We start from the raw sequence: 20,572 nt of genomic DNA on the forward strand, positions 1-20,572 counted from the left end.
GGAGCCTGATGGAATTCATCCCAGAGTCCTGAGGAGCTAGTGAAGTTATGGCAGGACCTCTCTCAATCAGGTACCAAAGGTCTTGGGAGTCTGGGGAGGTTCCTGCTGACTGATGCTGGCCAATGTTATTCCACATCCTCCTACAAAGAAGAATGTGAGGGAGGACCCAGTGAACTCCAGACTTGTTAGTCTGACCTCAGTACCTGCAACCACTATGGAGTACCAGATTCTACTGGGTACTGTGGAAAGGCATTTGAAGAATAATGCACTTATCAGGCACAGTTAACATGGGTTCACAAAGGAAAGTCTGGTTTAACCCATAAGACACCCTCCTATGGAAAGGTCACCTGCCCCATGGATGAAGGGAAAACGGTGAATGCAATTTTTCTGGATTCCAGGGAGGCTTTTGATACTGCCCCTCGCAGCATCTTTCTGGAAAAGCTGTCCAGCTGTGGGATGAGCTAGTTCAGGGTGTGATGGGTGAAGAAGAGGCTGAAGGGCAGAGCTCAGAGGGCTGTACTGGTTTGGGCTACACCTGGCTGGCCACTGGTCACCTGGGGCTGCTGGCTGGCAGCAGCTCAGTCTGAGTCAGCAGGGTGTGCCCTGGCAGCCAGGAGGGCAAACTGCACCCTGGGGTGCCTCAAACAGCATCATCAGCCAGTCAAGGAAGGTGATTGTCCCTCTGAATTCAGCGTTGGTGCAGCCTCACCTTGAATACTTGGGCAGTTCTGGGCCCCACAATTTAAGAAGGACGTGAAGGTCCTTGAGTGCAACCAGAGGACAGCAACAAAACCAGTCAAAGTACAAAAGGGAATGTCCCATGAGGAGCAGCTGAGGGCTTTGGTCTTGTTAGGAGCAAAGGAGGCTGAGAAGTGACCTCACTGCTCTTCACAGCTTCGTGAAGAGGGGAGAGGGAGGTCCTGAGCTCTTCTCCCTGGTATCCACTGATAGAATATATAGAAATGGTTCAGAGGTGTGCCAGGGGAGGTTCAGACTGGACATTAGAAAGCATTTCTTTACCAAGAGGATGGTCAAACACTATAACAGGCTTCTAGATGGTTGATGCCCCAAGCCTGTCATTGTTTACAAGACATTTGGAAAATGCTCTTAATAACACGCTTTAACTTGGCCAGCCCTGAATTGCTCAGGCAGTTGGACTAGATAATTGTTGTAGGTACCTTGCAAATAAAATAGTCTATTCTAAGACAGCTGCAACACAGGTATATGATTTTTATTTACAAAATATATGGATTAGGATCTCTGTGCAAGCCTGACATTGTCTGAGGTTATGTGGTGCAGGCTATGGAACTGATCCTCTATCTGCTGAGCTGCATCCAGCAGCCTCCTGAAGCTGCAGTGATGGAAATCACTGCCAAAAACCCGGTGTGATCTCAACTGTAAGTGTTTCAACACTAGTATTACTAAAGGTTCATAAATAAAATCATGTAGTTATAAAAAAAATAGAAAAGGGAAAAGGAGAGAAGGTCTGTAGTGCTTTTTCTGTTGAAGGCACCTCACAATGTTATTATTGAAGTTCAGACCCATTTGAAGGTTTCCATAAACATTTAAGATAGCGATCACATTTCATAACAGGCAAATTCACAATAAAACTGTGCTGACATACAGAAAACTCCTTCAAGAACTGACTGGGCATAAGTTGCAGCTACTTGTGCAGTACATGTGCTATTCTTGCACACCACATGAAGCCTTTGAGGAGTGCTGCACACACAGTACAGCAGGAAATGACTCCACACAGAGAAATGCCCAGAGGCTGCCTGGGTGTGCAACTCTTCAGTGCCACCCAAGAATACTTGGTGTTAGCATAAAACACACTGCCTACTTCCTCTGCTACGGACCCACATGCCCTGATCCACACTAGTTTGGAGAAGTCACATGGCACAAATGTAAGCACAATTGAGAATTGGTTCTAAGACCTCTGGCAGCACCACAGTGAGGTGGCTTGTCCACAGAAGGCTGCCAGAAAGTAAACACATACTCAAGATATGTTCAAGAAAACAGAAAAATAGAGTAAATACAGGAAAAAGTGCTGCCAGCTACTTGGATCAGGAACACAGCTTAAAGTCACAAGGCCAACAATTTTACAAGGGCCCACTGTGGGCTCTGTGGGTCTTTGTCTCAGGGTAGCTTTAAAAAAACCAAAAAAACTCCTTTTAAAGGTCATTGTGAACTGCCTAGAAATATTGAACTTTAAGGCAAATCCCTAAACCATGACTACTGTTTAAGAAGAAAAATAGTCCAAATTCAACCTCCTACACCTTTTCACTGTACCACAAACAGAGGAGTTGCTCATTTTCTTTGAGTCAGACATCTGAGAGCCCAGTCATATAATGCACTGATAGAGAAGATACACCACTTACTTCGTCTTGCTCAGCATTGTACACACATGGAAACAACTCTCAATTTGAGAGCCTCCTACTGGCAGCCCCTCAGTGTCTTCAAATTACAGTTCACACTAGAGATACACAGAGAGAAGGAAGACAAGGACTGACCCTGAAATGAAAATGAAGTTTGCAGGCTGGTATTAGCACTCAGAGTTCATCACAACCCACAAAATCCATATAAATGCATATTCACACGGTTCCCATTTTTAAATACATAAACAAAACACTTTCCAGTGCTCAATACTTCGCCTCATGCCAGAAGGCAGCAGTAATTCACAACGCAATTTGTGGCATTTTGGAGGTTTTTCTGTGCAGATCAATAAACACCTGAGTTCAGTTACACTTAATTCCAAAAGGTCAGCAAGCCTTTTACATTTTTCCAGAAAAATCACCTGTTCTTAGAATCTTTATCTTGTTAAAAAAAAAGTACTTCACTCCATGTCTGCGACAAAACAAAGCTTCAGTAATCCTTGACATTAGGCAGTAGACATGAAAGCTATATCAAAACTACATTTGAACCCCAAGAAACAGCTGATCCTTTAAGCCTCAGGAACAGGAAATACTTTTGCAACTCACAAAGCAATTGCATAAGCAATATGAAGGGCAGAATCACCCATACTTGACTCAAGAAATAACAAGCAGAATTATATCAACTACACAAAGAAATATAACTATATCAGAATTTTTCAGTACCATACATCTCATCTTTAGCTCAATGAATGTTAGGTGTAAGACCGAAACTTTTATCAGGATGACTGCTTTCCCATGAGTCTTGTGAATTCCACAAAACCTAGACTAACCTGATGCCAGGTGTAACCATGTACACCTGTATTTCTGAAAGACGGCAAAAAATATCCTCTGAAGATAAACTACAGAAACAGAAGTTTCTGTCACCATAAACATTAAGTCTCATGCATTATTAGATCACAAGGAACAGAGAGAAAATTTAAAGTACTTTTAAAAAGCTATGCAAGGTCTTCAATAAAAAGATCAGTGCAAGTCAAACTTATTAGATGAGTAGCTAATGCAAGGATGACTGAATGTAGGGCTTTATGTTTTTGCTTTCTGTTGTATGCATGTAAGTATGAAAAACCTCACAGAAAGTGAGGCATTTTGTACAGCAGACTGGAGGAAAATATTTTGGAATAATCCATTTGAGGAAGGAGGAGAGAATTAACTCTTTCCTTCTTTTTATCAACATTTTAGTTTCACCTAAAGGTCTGAGAAGAGGCCTATAGCTGCTGTGCCAAGCACTCTGCCATTGTGGTAAAAGAACTGGCTTCTTTTACCCTCCATTCACGTTCTGCAATGCTTCATAAGAAAGATGCTTGCACTAAAATATACGTTGTTTGACTAAATGTCTCCGTGTTTACCAGGTAACAAGTTCTCAGCACTGGCAGAGCAGCTCTCAATCAACTGGTGTCTGAATCTGTGTCCTACCTACAAAAGCACAGTTAAAACTCTGCATCTGCATTTCTCAGCTGGCCACATTATTGCAAACGGGACAAACCAATCCCAGATATACCCGTGCTTTAAGGCACTGAGCATTTGGACTAATTAGGGATCCAGCGGATTATATTTCGGGTAACACGTAGTGATCACTTCCAGCCTGAACCTCTCAGAACAGCCACAGCCCACAAGGACAAAGGAGCCCAGACCAAAGGTGAGAGGGAGAAAAGGCAGTCTCAAGCTTTCAAGGGGCAGTCTGTGCAACAATCTCCTGAAGGCCTTTGGGGCTCACCCACCTTAGAATAGTCATTGGTCTGGAGGGAATATTTTACCACCATTTGAGATCAAGGAGGTTTGTGGGTGAAGGGTGAGGGGGACCACAACTAATGGACCTAACCCAAGCAGCCTCATAATACAAACATTCTTATGGTGCAGGGAGGACACCCATCAAGCCTACAGTGGACCTGCAATTAAGCCTGCTCTCACACTCTTTTCAGAATAAGGATTGGTTTAAATAAGTATTTTCCTTAAAGCAGAAGCTTAAGCAGTCGAAAAATCAATAGAAGCATTTATGAGGAAAAGACAAAAATCAGTTACTTTTATTCAAAATGAACACCATGGTGAAAACTAGGTTCCGAGTGCATCCTTCTGTTCAAGCAGAATTAGAATTTGTAGTGGAAAGTTCTATAATATAATTTGCTAACTCTCAGCACATTTTCCATCATCTCCCTAGAATCTCCAGTAAAATGTTATCAAATTTTATTAGCAGTTACACACACCAAAAAAAGTCAGTAAACTCTGTGCTGGAGATAACTATTATTTAGCTAGTCAATAAACAGTAACTAACAGCAGTTTCAGCTTTGCTTGGAGATTAACATAACTGATAATGAAAAGTTCAAAAGACTGCAAAAATTGTTTTTTAACATACACTTGTGTAAAAATAATAGTAACAACATTAGTACATGCATCTGCCTTGAATGACACACACAGCCTTGGAGCAACATGCAACTTACATTGAGAGGAAGTCTTCTGTAGTGTGAACAGACTGGTGAAAAAAAACGCTGCTAAGCCCAACTTTTTAAATTACATTTTTAACTCACTGATATCATGCTCTCTCTTTTTTTTTCTTTTTTTTTTTCTTTTTTTTTTTTTTAAATCTCACTTGCTGTCTCCTTTTCCTTGTCTCCATCTTGCCAATCCCTTCAGTTATCCCTCCTTAAGTAAACTGACCTGAGGGGATTACAAATCCTCAACACCTGCAGGTTGCAGCAATGGGCTCACCTCTTCAGCAACTCTCCCTTAGAGGATCACAGGTGAGCAGGGTTTGTGCTGTTGAATTGAGTCCCTGGGGGGGGGGGGGGGGGGGAAAGAGGGGAAAAAAAAGACATTTCAGAAGTTGAGAAATGACAGGTGTTCGCAGATTTCTAGGTAATACTGGCAAATTTTGGAGTTCTTTTATCTCTTCTGTCCAGAAGAGTTGCAGAGACAGCACAGGATAGAAATGACACTGCAAAATAGAGATTAACCCATCCATTCTCCCTCTGGGAACCAGGGCAAAGTGCCATCAAATGCAAACAAAGCCACTTCTTGTCCACAATACAGGAAGGACATGGACCTGTTAGATGAGTCCAGAGGAAAGTCACCAAGTTCAGAGCAAAGGATAGAGTACTTCCCCTGTGAAGAAAGGCTGAGAGAATTGGGATTGTTCAGCATGGAACAGAGAAGGCTTCAGAGTAACCTAGTTGCAGCTTTCCAGTCCCTGAAGGGAACTTACAGGAAAGATGGGGCACAAACTATTTACAAGAGCATGAACTGACAGGACAAGGGGGAATGGGTTCAAATTTAAAGAGAGGAGGTTTAGATTAGATATTAGGGGAAAAAGTATTAACTGTGAGGGTAGTGAGGCCCTGGAACAGGTTGCCCAGGGAAGTTGTGGATGCACCATCCCTGGCACCGTTCAAGGGCAGATTGGATGGTACTATGAACAACCTGGTCTAGATGGAAGGGTCCCCTGCCTGTGTCACAGGGTTTGGAGCTAGATGATCTTCAAGGTCCCTTCCAACCCAAACATTCTACAATTCTATGGTTCTATGATTTTCTGTGCTGCTTTAGGTGTGTCCACATTGGCACAGAGCAGGTGGAACAAGGCAGTCATAAAAGACACGCTGTGCTTTCTTGCACATGCCAGAATGGATATTGTCAGACAGATTAGGATACAACATAGGTTAAAAGCTACAGAACAGCTGGACAAAGAGGTCTTACCAGAACTTTTTAGCAGTCCTCAGAAACCTTTCACCACTATTTAGCTGTCAGAAATGGCTTTCTTTTTTTTTCTTTTCAAATTTGTCCAACCTCCTTTCTTTACATTTATTTTCCAGCAGTCCTGTTCCTTATACTAAGATACACGGCAATGATGGAGACAGGGCACTGTTCTCATACCCAGCAAGTGTAAGACAAACGGGAAAAGGAGACTGCCCAGATAAATGTTACTCTGCGAGCAGAAATTTCCACTTGACCTGATAATCATATTGTTTTCATACTTATACATCCATATATTTTCATTCTCCCATGCCAGAACCAGCAGATGGACATTACCCAATCTCCCTGAGGACCTCTGACCTCACATACCTGCCTGACATGCACCCATGGGATTGCTGTCCACATCAGGCACAGCAGCAGCAATTTCCACTTGAGAAATAGAGCACAATGCAGAATTCAGTGATTAATGAATGTACTGCTGCAGAATGCAAAGGACCAGTAAGTTCCTCCCCTCCTGCTCAAGTGTAATCCCTCAGGTCCCATCTCCCAATAGCAGGTATGTTGGCCCAGTCAATCACAGTCGCTCTGTCTTGCCCGACTAATTTTGACTGTGCAATAGTCAAAACAGGAGAGTAGCCTCTTTGTATCACAGGAGCCCACAACTTGGCTCTTTTCTTCTGTCTTGGGAGACACAGGTTTGATTCTTCCATCTGCAGAAGGGATTAAAGTTAGGAGTAAGATCCCAGTATAAGGTCATTCCATAAACACAAGGGGACACTGGCATCATCACTTTGGTTAAACAAAGAGAGAGGACCAGTCCCTGCTGCTTTTTTGTTTTGTGGGGTGGGGAAGAGCAAAAAAGGGGACGCATCAATGTCTGACCTAGCGCTGAAATCCCCTGGGGATCTACATGAAATAACCTGAGACTGAATTTTAAAGAAAGCAGTGCAAAGAACAAAATGAAAATTATGCTCCTCATACCCTATAACCACTGCCAGTACCTAGGTGTTGATGGCTTCATTCTCAGGACTGTTGTCTTGAGTGTAGAAGTGATGAAATTACATACAACTAGAGGGACTTTGGTTTCCCTCAGGATTTTCCTCATAATTCAACATCTCCCTCCTTTAATGCTGCAAAAATATAATGGGCTTTTTCATCTGCACAGAGAATGGGTTGTCACAGTACAAATAGTAATCTGACATTTGCAGGGCAGGAGCATGCCCCATTTTTCTGAAGGGCCTTCTGATAAGTCTTTTCATGTACTACTCTTGACTGAACCTGATAATCAAATAGATGGAACAGAATGAGCACTTAGTGACTAAACCAGCGCCAGCCCCTCAGCAACCCAACTGTGTTCGCATGGCACGAAAAACCAGCACAACATTAATTCCCTCCTGTTCACCTCAATAGAAAGACACTTGGAGCATTTTCCAGTATACAGGAGAGAGCACTTAAGAGGTCAAACTCATCCTCAACAGACTGATGCCAGTGCCACAGCAGCAGCTGATTCTAAGGAGAGTATTTATCTGAGAATTGAATGTGGCACTGCTCTCTTCTATTTAATTTCAGGTAACATTTATGGTACATGGAAGGAAAAAGAAAAAGGTTTTTTTGCTCTAACAATCCCCAGCATCTAGCTATGCTCCCCAAAGATAAATATAGGTCTAAACTTCCTCCCCAGCTTCAAATTAGCTCCTAAATAGAGCATTAATTGTATGATGCTCTTATGTAAAAATTAGAAAAATATGGCCCCAAAGACATCAAGCACATATCCCCATAAGATGGTTCATTCATATTTAAAGGTCCAAAACCACAAATTAATTTTACTGAATACATGGCCAATTATTCACAGCATCAGTATTAACATAATAAACATTATAATGGACTTTTTCAAAAGTGAACTATTATAATAATTACACAAGGCATTCTAAATGGGAAACAAAGCCAACTACAAATTTCAGAGGTTATTTTATGCACGTACTGTTGCCGTAGCATTCTGAGAATTCCATTGTAAGCTGAATTGTCCACTTCTGATACTATGAATAATTGCACACCCATTTATTTCTAATAACCTATTATTTATGTGAAAATTCTTTTATTCTTCTAAATGCTATGAACCCATTTAGAGAAACCACCTACATAACAACTTACCAATTAGCCTTGTAAAATGTTGCATTGCTTTGGATTAGGTACACATATAATTAAATGCCAACTAACTGTTGTGCTCATATAAGTTAGCAAAAGTCTGTGAACCCCAGCAATAGAACATTGTATTTAATTCTAAACAACTATTTCTAAAATAAGGTGATTTTTATATAATCACCCCAGAACACAATAAAATTGCACTCAGTTTGCCATTAAAAAGATTACTGAGTGCAGGTATCAATATTTAATGTGCAAATAACAAGTGCCATTTTCCAGATTGTCCCCAAAAAAACTCATTCACTGCTTCACTCTTCCAGTGCATCAATATTGCAGCCACTGTCCCATGTACATCCATGAGCAGCTCCATGATGCCATGCATTTACTCACCCTGCTCACCTCAGGTGACACTGACATTTCACAGATTGGCTTAGAGTTGGCAAGTTGGCAACTTGGCAATTTCTAACACATATTGCATCCACACTGTGGGACTCTGCTTTCCTCTAGGTCACACTGCTGAGCATCAGTGTCACTTTGAGGGGCTGGCCCTTGCTGCTGTGGGTCCTCAGAACTGCAGTAATCATGATTCCTCCCAGAATGGAGCTTTTGAAAACTCCTTTTGTTTCCTTAAGCTCACCATAAAACTGCTGTAGCATCACAGTAGCTCCTGTAGCAAAGACACCATGCCTGGCACTGCCTCAGGGGACAGCAGGGCAGCTGTGGGGTGCAGTGGGACCTGCCAGGGCAGTGATATGCTGCCACAGGTGGGTTACAGAGGGAACAAGCAGTATTCAGTCCTGGAAGCCTCCACCTTCTGAAAGACTGCAGCACAGCTGTACCTGAGCTATGGATTGTCTCTTCCTCTAATCCTTAATGATTTCATGCTGGACTTGGAGCAGTTTTCCTTCTGAAGCAAACTTAGGCTACTTCTGTTATCATTATTCTGGAGGGTCTGCCATGCCAGCAAACAGATTTATACTAACAACAGTTAATAATAATATTTATTCTACTCATTACAAAATTATCTTTCTATATTTGTGCATTTTTCTTCACTTTTGGTGTCCTTGGACTTCCAGTAAACAATTAATTCATGGACAAAGCACTAGTATGGCCCTCAGATTGTAAACCATTCAAAACATGGACAGTGAAAAACAACACAAGAGAGACCTGGAGGGCCTGACCATAAACTCTCCAGAAACTGTGAAATCACCCATGTATAAAATGCACTGTCTGTCTCTCGTGCTTCAGATTGCTGAGTTAAAATGACAGCAGTCAGGACATGGGGGCTGGAGAGGCATAAAATGGCCTGCAAAAGCAATTAAGTGCCACGGAGACATCTGGACTTGATAAGAACAGAAGATTATTTACAGCCCTGTTTACTCCTGACCATGAATACTCCTGTGCTTTGTGTCTAACAAGGACCTGAGCAAACCCCGGCATTCTGACACATTTGTTCCTCTGCTGAGACTCCGGAGGGCACAGACACTTCCCACGGGCACCATTGTGCAGGTGGCCTTCCTGAGGCTTTCTGCTCCAAATTATGATCTCCAGCCATACAGGGAACACACTCATCAAACACATACAGAGCTGCTCTCCCTCTGTACCCTCTTGTTTTTATGTGGTCCTATTCCCCCAGTTGCCCCCACACCATGTTTTTTCTCTGTCTGGCCAGAACACAGAAACAGTCAGGTTTTACTGCTAGAAAAACCCTTAGGAGTTTGGGATTCAGACAGAACGGGGAACGTGCTGTGCTTTTCACCACCAAGTGACCCCAGGCAGGCTGGCACCCTCGGTCACCAGGAGGGGAATAGACTCCCAGCTGTGTTTGTCCCAGCTCCAAGAACTAAGCTGCATTTTTGAAACATGGAGAACAACTTATCTCACCTTTAAAAGCCAACCGTGTAGCACGGGACAGCCCAAGAGAGAAAGCTCCTGCAGCAGGAGAGCCCCAAGGCAGTGGGCTGTGGCAGCCATGGAGTTTTCCTGCTGCTCCCAAGGCAAGAGGAGAGTGGGTTTCCCACGGCAGCCTCCTCTCAGCATGGCATGACACAGGCAGGTGTACCCACCTGGTTTTGCAGGGATGGAGGTGCATGGAACCCCAGCCCCCGTGGGCCCCCCCAGGAGCCCCCACATCTGCAGAAGGTGTTCCAATAGCTGTCTGTGAGAAAAAAATGGAAAAGACAGAAGATTATACGGGTTCTATTTTTGGTTGGCTGTTGTTTTGTGGGGTTTTTGGTTTTTTTAACATTTATTGGGATGTATGTCTAATGCCTAAGGCTAGTATTTCATTTTTCCCTCTGAATATAAATACATTGTCTACGGATATATCAGAAATACACAATAATGCAGCTATGAGTTATTTACCTGCTGGGGCAATGCTAATGAATATTCTAGCAATGAAAATGGCTTCACTGGCTTGTAAAATATAAAACAGCAGGGAACTCACTGGAGAGCCCACAAGCATATGTCAATAAACTTAAATTATTCACAAGTACACAAGCCTCCCAAGACACCAGCTTCCCAGCTCCCTTTCATTTCCTGACTGCTCCTGACTGCCTCACATTTAGAGCTAAGAAAAAGGCCAATTTTCTGTCTTTCTCAAGCCCATAAAGTTTTTGCAGAAGCCAAATATCATATGATAAACCTTTAGTTCAGATAAAAACTGAATATTTTATTGGTTAACACTTTATATATCCAATTGACACGCATTGCAAAGTGCAATAGCAATACAGGACAATTGTATCTAAGACCATAAACACCTGAATGTAAATGACATTTTACCAGAGTGCTCTAGCAGTGCACTCAGACGCAGCACTGATGCAGTGTGCTCTCATTCAGAATACTGCTGTTCTTTGTTTCTCTCCTCTACATCAATCCTGTCAATATTAACATCTGTAACAACCACTAACCACTCTCATTTTGACCCTTCCAGTGTACACTGCCAAGCTCTGCAGGGTGTTACAAGTAAAACAGAGGGTGCTAATCACCAAAGGTCCTTCAGCCAAAATTCAGATCAATGTTTGGACTTTAACAAAAAGAAATAAATAAATAAAATAAATAAATTTTAAAAACCATTATAATACAAGTCCAGGCATCTGCTGTCATAAAAAGATTGTGATTGTTTTGTAACTGTTGTATTTCATGTCCTTCTTCATTTTAAATCCATTTGGCACCCTTTGTAACAGCATGCCCTCAGAAAAAATCATTTGATGTTCCTGTAGATGTCATATGTGCCCTGTGCTTTTACAATACTTCTATTGTAATTCAATATTCATTATCTTTCAAATTAATGTACTGAATAATGCTGCAATATGAAATGCTCACATTTCACAATGAGAAAATTGAGCTCAGCTCTGTCTGCTTTAATCCCATTTTAGTTTTATTATAATTCAATACCAAAATTTTTCTCCTTCTTGGCTGGGTTACTGACATCTGAACACACACAAGGGAACTATCTTCTGCATAGAAAAGACACATTTTTTCTTTTCCAAGAGAAGACCTCTAATTTCTTTTTCAATACCATTTAGATATACTTTCCTGCCTCATGATCGTTACTGAATAGCTCATAAGGAAATCTGAGGTGACAGAAGTACTAATAGAACAGCATTTACCAATTACCATAAATGTAGACATCATGAAAACTTTAAAAATGGTAATTGTGAAGCAGATTACAAATACAGAAAGAAGGTGATATCAAAACTGTGGTCGAAGAATGGAAAACACCTCTATTTAGAAGCAAAATAATCCAATATATTCCTTAAATGTTGTATGTCAAAAATGCCATTCAAAGTTTTACTGCTGAGTACCATAATAATAAAAAAAAAAATAAATAAAAGCTAAAACATATAGAGGAACTTAATTTTACTGTTTGTTTGGTTTAGCTGCTATCAACAGCTGCAATCTTTGTGAGGTACTGGATTTGACCAGGTGGATAATGCCACCATCTCAAAGCATCTCACAGTTCTTTTTCAACCTGAATGAAAGCTAAAGTGTTTGAGGAAGGTACAAATTCTCCCTTCCTCAGGGACATTAGATCTAGCTTTCTTCCTTGTTACACCACCACATCATTTTTAACAGAACCAAATCTGCAACACACAGAAAGCTGCAAAAAAAATCAGCTGACCCTCACACTCACAAATGCTATATTCATTCTTTAGCACCCATCACTAGCTGGCAATTACTGATTATGTGAATATGCACTGGGAAGAATGTGCAGACCAGACAGAAGGAATTTTAGAATGTCACCTATAAGCTATTCCCTCAGATTGCTAAAGAGCCTCATTTAAAATAACACTACTGGTCAAAAGGTCTAATTTAAGGATATGTTTAAAAACAGTCTATTTAGCAACTTGAGACAGGATTTCCTCTTAACTGTTCTGGAATACTTCACTGAACTTTAAGTGCACGGGCTAGATATTACTGATCGATCAGTCATTCAGACAACCTATTTTAACAAGAAGTAATGCTCCTGCTTCAGCATCATTCTTGACCCAAGCCTTTTGAACTTACTTTTAGTAATTGTTTAGCAATGATCTTGACCCACTGCTGCAGCAGGTACAGTTGAGGTAAATAGCCATGGAATGCTGCTTTCTCCAAATTTTTCTAAGTAAAGATTATAGGGAACCTCAGATTTACTTAAGATAGCTTCAGTGACCAGAAACTTTTATTTATTTGTTATTAACCCACTTCATTCTGGTACAGCTTGATTTTGTGATTTCTGTTTAGCTCTTCCATCCTCACCGGTACCTTATTTTTGGTTTACTTATTTTAAATGACCATTATTACAACTTTTAATTTTGAAAGAAAATTTACAGATGCATTGATCCTCTCTTCCCACCATGTGAATGCAAGTCTTCAGGACACTGACATCTTAGCTAGTCAGCCTAAAGGACCAACAGCTGGAGGGTTTTGCACCATCAGTGAGCTGTGCACAAGTGACATTGCTGCAATAAACATGGCTAGAACAGGAGAAGAAAAGTAAAGGAAAGGAAAGACAGACAGACAGACATATGTAAGAAAAGACAGACAAACAAGATTTTGTGGAGACCTGAATAAGAAATGACAAGATGCTCCTAACTATGCACTGCAGTTAAGCTATCTTAATCATGCCCCTGTCACTGGCAGACTTTTAGAAAGGGATTCCCGTTGGCATTGAATGGCTGGGAGTTTGTTGTGTTTACTATCAGCTAACAAAGTGTGCAGCAGATTCTCTCCTAGAGTTCATTTGTGTCAACACCTCAAGTATCCAACACTTGAGTTTTCACTCTGGCCAATGCACATCTACCACAAGCAATTATTTATCAGACAGAAACTGAAAAGCTGTGAGAAAGAAGACTGTAACTTTTTCTACTTGCTAAATTAGCAACTGTGTGCCCATTATCCACATATTCTTTCTCTGAGCATGTTTTCCCTTGGATTCCTTTTCTTCAGAAATAAAGAAATGTCTCTGTTGAGAAAAGCAACCAGTTCCCAAAGACTGATGCTTAACCAGCCTCTCAAGGGAAAACTGCAGCCTAAAAGGACACCCTTTTATGAGGCTGTTTAGTGTTGACCATCTTGTGCACATTGGTCTTCTGGCTCCACCAAAGGACAGTCATCCTGTTCTGGACAGCAACAGCTCAAAGCTCTCAGACAGACATCCAGGAAAAGTCCAATCCTGGCTCTGAGACCATATGTATGGCTCTTAAGCATAAAGTAACCCAAGCAAAACCAGGTAAACACAGATAACCCAGGCAAAGGCTCAATTTCCAGTGATCTCAAACTATCAAAGAAAAAAAAACAATATTGCTGAAAGGGAGAGAAAATTTTCACTACTGAGTTCTTTTACCTTTTTTCTTAAATAGATCAGGATACAGAAAGGAGTAAATTGCAACTACAAGACTCTCTGAAACTTCATTTTACACTATGAACCTAGAAATTAAAACTACATTAAAACAGAATCCTATGAACTTAGAAATTAAGAATCAAAATGACACCTCATGATTGCTTTAAAACACCTCTTGAAAAACCACTCCCAACCTACCGAATATATTTCCAACTATTTCAGCAGTTTTAATTACTGCACATATATTCCACACAGGATCCTACCAGAAACAAGAAATCAAAGCTAAAAATCAGTGTTAAAAACTCAGGAGGCCAAAGCTCTACAGGTCATTTAAAAGAGCCCAGTGGCCTTCAATGATACCAACTGCACAAGCAAGGACTGCTTGTGTAAATTAAGCTAGCAGAAACAGGTCTGCAAATTGCATGGATATTCAATATTTTTAAATTGGATGTTGTCCTGGTTTCTATTTTATTGCATAGAAGTGAATGAAAAACAGCCTGAACGTTGGTGGGCTTTTTCTGCAAAGGATGTTCAGGCCTTGCAATGCGCATCATATTTAAACTTCACTCCAAGTTTAGGTACTTATAAGCACACCGTGAATTTGGTAGCCAATTTCTGGTTCTGAGCTTCAGCAAAAACATTCTTCAATCTCCAAGAACACCTTGAATATAAAGAAGAGGAAATTATTACGCTTGACTCTAACAACCAAAGAATGTAATTTCAAAAAGATTTTCTCTCTTTTCATATTTCAGAATATATTTTCCTGTAAGAAAAAGTATGTGACAGAAGAATACACACATTTGCTTTATGATTGGTGTCTTCAATAGAATGTGAACATAAAGCAACCGTGGGAAGTTACTGTCTTCCTTCCTAACTCTGGCATATACCTTGTACAGCTGCAGAAGACTAGAAAAGGTGACCAGCAGCTGTGGCACCAACCCAGAAAGCTCAAAAGTGTGGCTTTTAACAGCAAGAGCTTTGTTTGCTGCAACCAGACACTGCTCTAAACTGCACTCTACCTTCAATCTAGATTTTGGAGAGCCCACAGTTGGGGGCGGTCTGAGGTTCTAGCCTGACCCATGGCTAAAAAACACAGATCAACCTGTGGAACACCTGAATTCTGTGAATTGACTGTGGTCCATAGGCGACCCCGAGAGTTATTTAGAAAACCCCAGAAGAAAGATCTGTGGAGGCACTCAGCCTACTGGCTACCCGAAGGAGTCACAGAAGCCAAGATAAAACTCTTTGTTGTTTTAGTTGGTGCTTAGTGCATACCACAACAGAGGGTGTGCTACCTGTAGGGCACTTCTGCTAATCATATTATATGGGGCATTACTAAGTGGTACTGGCTCTTGGGGTGAAATCAACTGAGATTCCTGAAGCACACAGTTGGTGTTTCTTAACACCCAGCCTTGAAAATTATACACAAATATTAACCATCTATCGATCCAAATTTTTTTCTGCCCAAGACAAAGAGCTACCATTCACCGCTCCAGCAAAACATAAATTTACCCTTATGGAAAAGAATTAAGCCAACAGCACCATGTGTCTCCTGAGCTTTAACACTCACTGGCTGGAAAGTTTTTGCCTTCCTGCAATGGCCTGGATCTGCTCAGCTGTTGGTGAAAATCTAAAGAATGCAGCTATCTGCTTTACACTGGCAGTCAGGGTCTAAAAGCAGTACAGTGAAAGTGAGATGTGCAATATGCTTCCTCTAAAGAAGGGAGTTCCCCACTTGGGATGTGCATCGCCATCATCTACTAATTTTATTCACTGTTTCCTGTGTTGCATTTCTGTTTCCTGGAGCTCTGCTTCTGTATAACCAGACTCAACTTGTTGCTAAAATCAACTTGATTTTGCTCTTTTAGAAACCTGTGCCATTTCCTCCTAATTTCAGCAGATTTCAAGGAATGGGCTCAGATGTGTTTTGGCTGTCAGTAAACAGCATTTGCTTTATGCCTTTCAGGTCTTCATGTATTATGATCACAGTTTTGTTATCTTCAATGTGTTTGTTCCAGGTGACTGCAGGATCATAACAGGATCCCCAGCTGACTGTAAAGAAGAGAAAAAAAAGCACTGATGTGACCTTTCTTTCTAACTGGGTACTTTTTTTTTTTTTTCTGTACAACTGAAGAATTGCCTTCTCTTGCCTTTTGGTTACATCAATGCAGACAAAAAGAGCACCCTGTCATTTCAGTGGTACTATCTGTACAAGAGAATGACAGAGGCTTGCTCTGAACTTCTGTAGGTAAACAGTTTCCACACATAAACATGAATCTCACTATGTGATTCTATTGATATGAATCTCCCTTCTGTGATTATACTGTCATATCTTTCAACAGACAAAGCCTGACATCAGCCTAAATCTAAAATATGGGTTGCTAATGAGGTATTTGGCCTAATGTGGAGAAACAGTACAGAAACAAACTGCCATTTCATTAATATTTTGAACCAGCAGTATTTCCCCCAACACTAACTGGCAGAATGTTGAGCCAATGCTGCTGTCCAGCTGCCATGCAATTCCCTCGCCCTTTGCTGGAAGAGCAAATATCCAGGAGCAAAGCATCTTTTGGACATTCTCCCCTTCTGGCATTCAGCTGCCTCCTTTCTTGTAACATACAGCCATCAGGAAATTCATTATGGCACAGCTGTTTTCCCACTGGCCCCATTCAGTTGTTTTGAAAATACTTTATTCTGTTGCTTTTTCAACTACAATCAGTATCTGTAAAAATGCAGATCTGTCATTAATCCTGAAAATAACTCATCCCCAGAGCTGTAACTGGGGACGCTTGGCACATTGTTATGGAAATGGAAAAATGAAACAGCTGTATCTTTAGGGTTTCAACACTACTATCTGGAGTGGGAGAAAGAGGTCAACAATTTTAGATCACTCATTTACCGTGGCAACCACAGTGAGAGTATAACCAAACATTTTGCAGCCAATAGCATACTGGGAGCTATAAAATATTTTGTTAATAAAGCCATGCAGAACAAAATTATCACTAAATCAGAATAAGGACCTTATCACCACTTCTAAGGTTTGTTTATGTCATGAAGCAACTGTAGAAAGAAGTAACTGGAAAGACTGTAATACTGTCATTGAATACTATCCCATAACTACCTGGGACCTGGGAAACAGTAAGGAACCATTTGCCAACCTCCTGTCAGGAAAAGCTCCTTTAGAAACCACAGCTGTTACAATCATCTCATTTTTAAATAATCACATCACATTTAAATAATACTCACCACATTTTTAAATAATTGTCTTGAAATCCTTAAGAGACTGTAATCCTCAGAGAAGCATAAGCACTTCTGAAAACACATACACATTAAATATTTTTGCCAGATATGTTTTACTTTTTCTTGCCTCATGCAGGAGAAAATAGCAAAAATAATAATAATAATAATAATGGGAAAAAATCTCTTTCTTTTAACCAATTATTTGTTTCGTCTGTAGTGCATCTTGGAAGTGCTAAGTATCTGCCACTGTTCAGTGACCAAGTACCAGAAACACTGAAGTTTTAACATCATGGTTCTTCGCAAGGAGACAGCCAATGTCCCAGAGATGCTGCTGCCACATTCATTCCCATCATGACCGTGCATAGAAAAGAGTGCATAAAAAAGGAGATCACGACACTCCAGCAATTTCAGAGCACTGCAACAGCTCTTCGTATGTCCTTGCTTATGTCGTCTCCAACACCCCTGAGGCTACTGTAAATTGTAGGGAGTACTAAGAGAGCCCAAGTATCATGAGACTCCCACTGTCTCCAAGTTGTTTTCACTCAGTGCCACCTGCTTGGATGCAAATAAAGGATACGGCTCCACAATTAGTCTTGCATGCTGATACTGTCAGAGAGATGAGGCTTGTTCTTGGAAAAATAAAAAAACTCACCATACCTTTTTCCTTGGAAATAGACTTGGGGAGGCAGATGCGTTATCAAAATCATTAGAAATAGAATCTATTTTATCCTCTTCAGAATTAAACAGAACCAGAAGAGAGATGTTTTTTTTACACAGGTGCAGCGATGATTTGTGAGAGTTGCCTGTGTGAAAGAGCCCCTAATCAGAAAGCATTAGTCATCCAAAATCATCTTCTTTCCCATGTCGGGAGAAATAGCCTTACTTGCTTACTTGCTGCATGACTTCTTTTTAATAACTTTTGTGCAAGAGAGAGAAAAAAACAAATTTAAATGGTTTGACAATTTTGTTTCATTAATCTGATATTTACCTGGATCTTCACATTTAATAAAATTAGTCTTGTGCTTACATGTATACCCTGGACAGTTGTAAAGATCAAATAATTTAAAATCTAAATAAGCCATTTCATACCCACACCAAGAAACCCAGAGAGCAAAATAAAACATGTAAGTGGTTAAAATGTCAGAGCCTTCTCATTACAAAGCTTAATTCAGTATAATAGTCATCAAATTACAACACCAAAGACCAAAGCACTCAAATTATTATAAACAAAGTAATGTCTTCCATTAATGAGATCCTCAACAGCTTGGTAACTGTGACCTTCCTGACTCACTAATAACTGGAGGCCGAACTGACTCAACAAAGCACTTAATATTTTTTTTATATATTCATAACATAGTCAGTGACAGAAAATGACAGGAGCTTTCCTGCCACATGGAAAGATTCTGGGTAGAAGGAAGGAATTAGCAAGAAACTCCACTCATTCTGCTGAGGGAAGCGTCTGCCTCTGTCTGCTGCCTGGTTCAAGGGTGGAGTCACTTATTCAATGTCACTGCCACTTCACGTCCTGGGCTGTGCCTGTAGCTTCCTCCATAAAGCATGTGCCAGAACAAGTGCTAGAAAAGCTCCTCCCCAGACACCTGCATCCCTCCCCACCCCTCACCCTTTGGAAGGCATCTTGCAGTTAAGCTTCCCCCATACTGTATCCCATCCCAGCATGAGCCTGTGGCCAGCTCCTGGAGCTGCACTGCAGAGCCAGCTTCTCCAAGGCTACCATGAGTCCCGTTTGCCTCACTGCCACTGTGCCAATTGCTGGCAGGACAGAGCAAGGGAAAGGTGTGATCACCTTGATCACAGCACCCTCCCCGTGTCCTTGTGGGGAAGTGCTTGGAAGGCTTCCCACGGGGTCCCTGCGATGGAGCTGTGGAGCTGCCCCTGCCCCCTGCGGTTGAGTCCCATGTGAATCCAGCTGCCAGATGCACTAACATGGAAAACACAGCACAAACAGCTCATGCTTTGTGTAGAAAGTTATTCCCAGAAAGGAATAAATTCCACCCTATCTTACATAAAGGGCCTCAGATGCTTGGGTGGAAGCAGCTGATACATGTCATTTATACAGTAATGTGTATATAACACATACACATTATACAATGTCTTATAACACATTTATCATTTATATACCACCTAATATCATGCTTTTATATAAGACATTGTATGATGGATATAATTTATATCACCTTCCCAATTACTTATAAATCCATGCTCACATCTGCCAAGATGCACACAAAAGCAAATCTCATTTCAGTAAAAAGCTACAATAAATAAACCTAAAATTCCCAATCTCTAAATTCCCTACTGGTTTCTCAATCATATGAGCCAACCCTGGGAACTATTGATTCCTGAAGAGCCACTGTCTTTAAACCCTACTTCACAAATAGTCCTTTGCATTAGTTTCTCTCTGTAATACACACACCTGAGTTAGGGAAAACCTTTAGTAATTAGACTTCGCTGTAATTTAACCTTCATTATACTTAACAAATAAAAGGAATGAGGATAATAGCTTGGGAAAGCTTTAGGAAGCAAAGCTTTTGGATGGCCTCAATGCAAGTTCCTTCATCACACGTGTTCATGACCATCTAAGCATGGCAAATGCTAAAGAGTTTGAGCCCAGCATGGAAAAAACCCAAGCTGGAAGAGGAAGCCAGACATCAGAGCCCCTCGGCTCAAGAGGGAAAGAGACCTGCAGAGACATTTTTATTTCTTCCTGGTGACACCATGGCTTGGGGGGTCCACGTGTCACATTTCTAGTTTCAGACTGGGGCAGGTAATCTTTCAGTTTCATTCTTTTTCCTCTAGTCTTGCCTTTTTTCACCATAATTTGCAAGTTATCGGAAATTACGGCAAGAAATCTACTTAGCATGGTTTTAAAATGTAGAAGTAAATATTCAAATGGGAAAAAAAATTCAAAAATATTTACCCACAGATTGAAACCAAGCTGCACTGCACAAATGCATCATTTTTTCTCCCTCCTTCTTTCCTATTTCTTCTCATACAGGCTTTTCCACCAGACTGCCTACCAGCTAACAAGGTGCTGCATTCCTCAGCAAGCCATGGGGAGCTGTGTACCTCCTTTCCTACTGAACAACTGGCAGTGGTCTTTAGTAAAATATTCCCATGCTGAGCTACCACAAACTGTCAGACCTGAGCAGTGTGAGATCTCCTTTTTTTTTTTAATCTACTCATCCTCTGCCCTGAGCAGGAGAGGTTTACTTAGTTACTAAACCTCAGAGACAACCCC

General features: G+C 41.0%; 1 protein-coding gene across 1 annotated transcript; it reads right to left on the reverse strand.

The window, feature by feature from the left end:
• Positions 1-14,607: 14,607 nt before the first annotated feature.
• Positions 14,608-18,403, reverse strand: SULT6B1 (sulfotransferase family 6B member 1). Its single transcript, XM_062489019.1, is given in 8 exon segments — positions 14,608-14,723; positions 14,726-14,737; positions 15,589-15,661; positions 15,664-15,749; positions 16,036-16,133; positions 16,814-16,918; positions 18,277-18,328; positions 18,331-18,403. Coding segments are annotated over 8 exon segments (615 nt in total).
• Between the last annotated feature and the right edge of the window lie 2,169 nt (positions 18,404-20,572).

This window comes from Cinclus cinclus, chromosome 3, assembly GCF_963662255.1.
Source record: "Cinclus cinclus chromosome 3, bCinCin1.1, whole genome shotgun sequence".
NCBI lineage: Eukaryota > Metazoa > Chordata > Aves > Passeriformes > Cinclidae > Cinclus > Cinclus cinclus.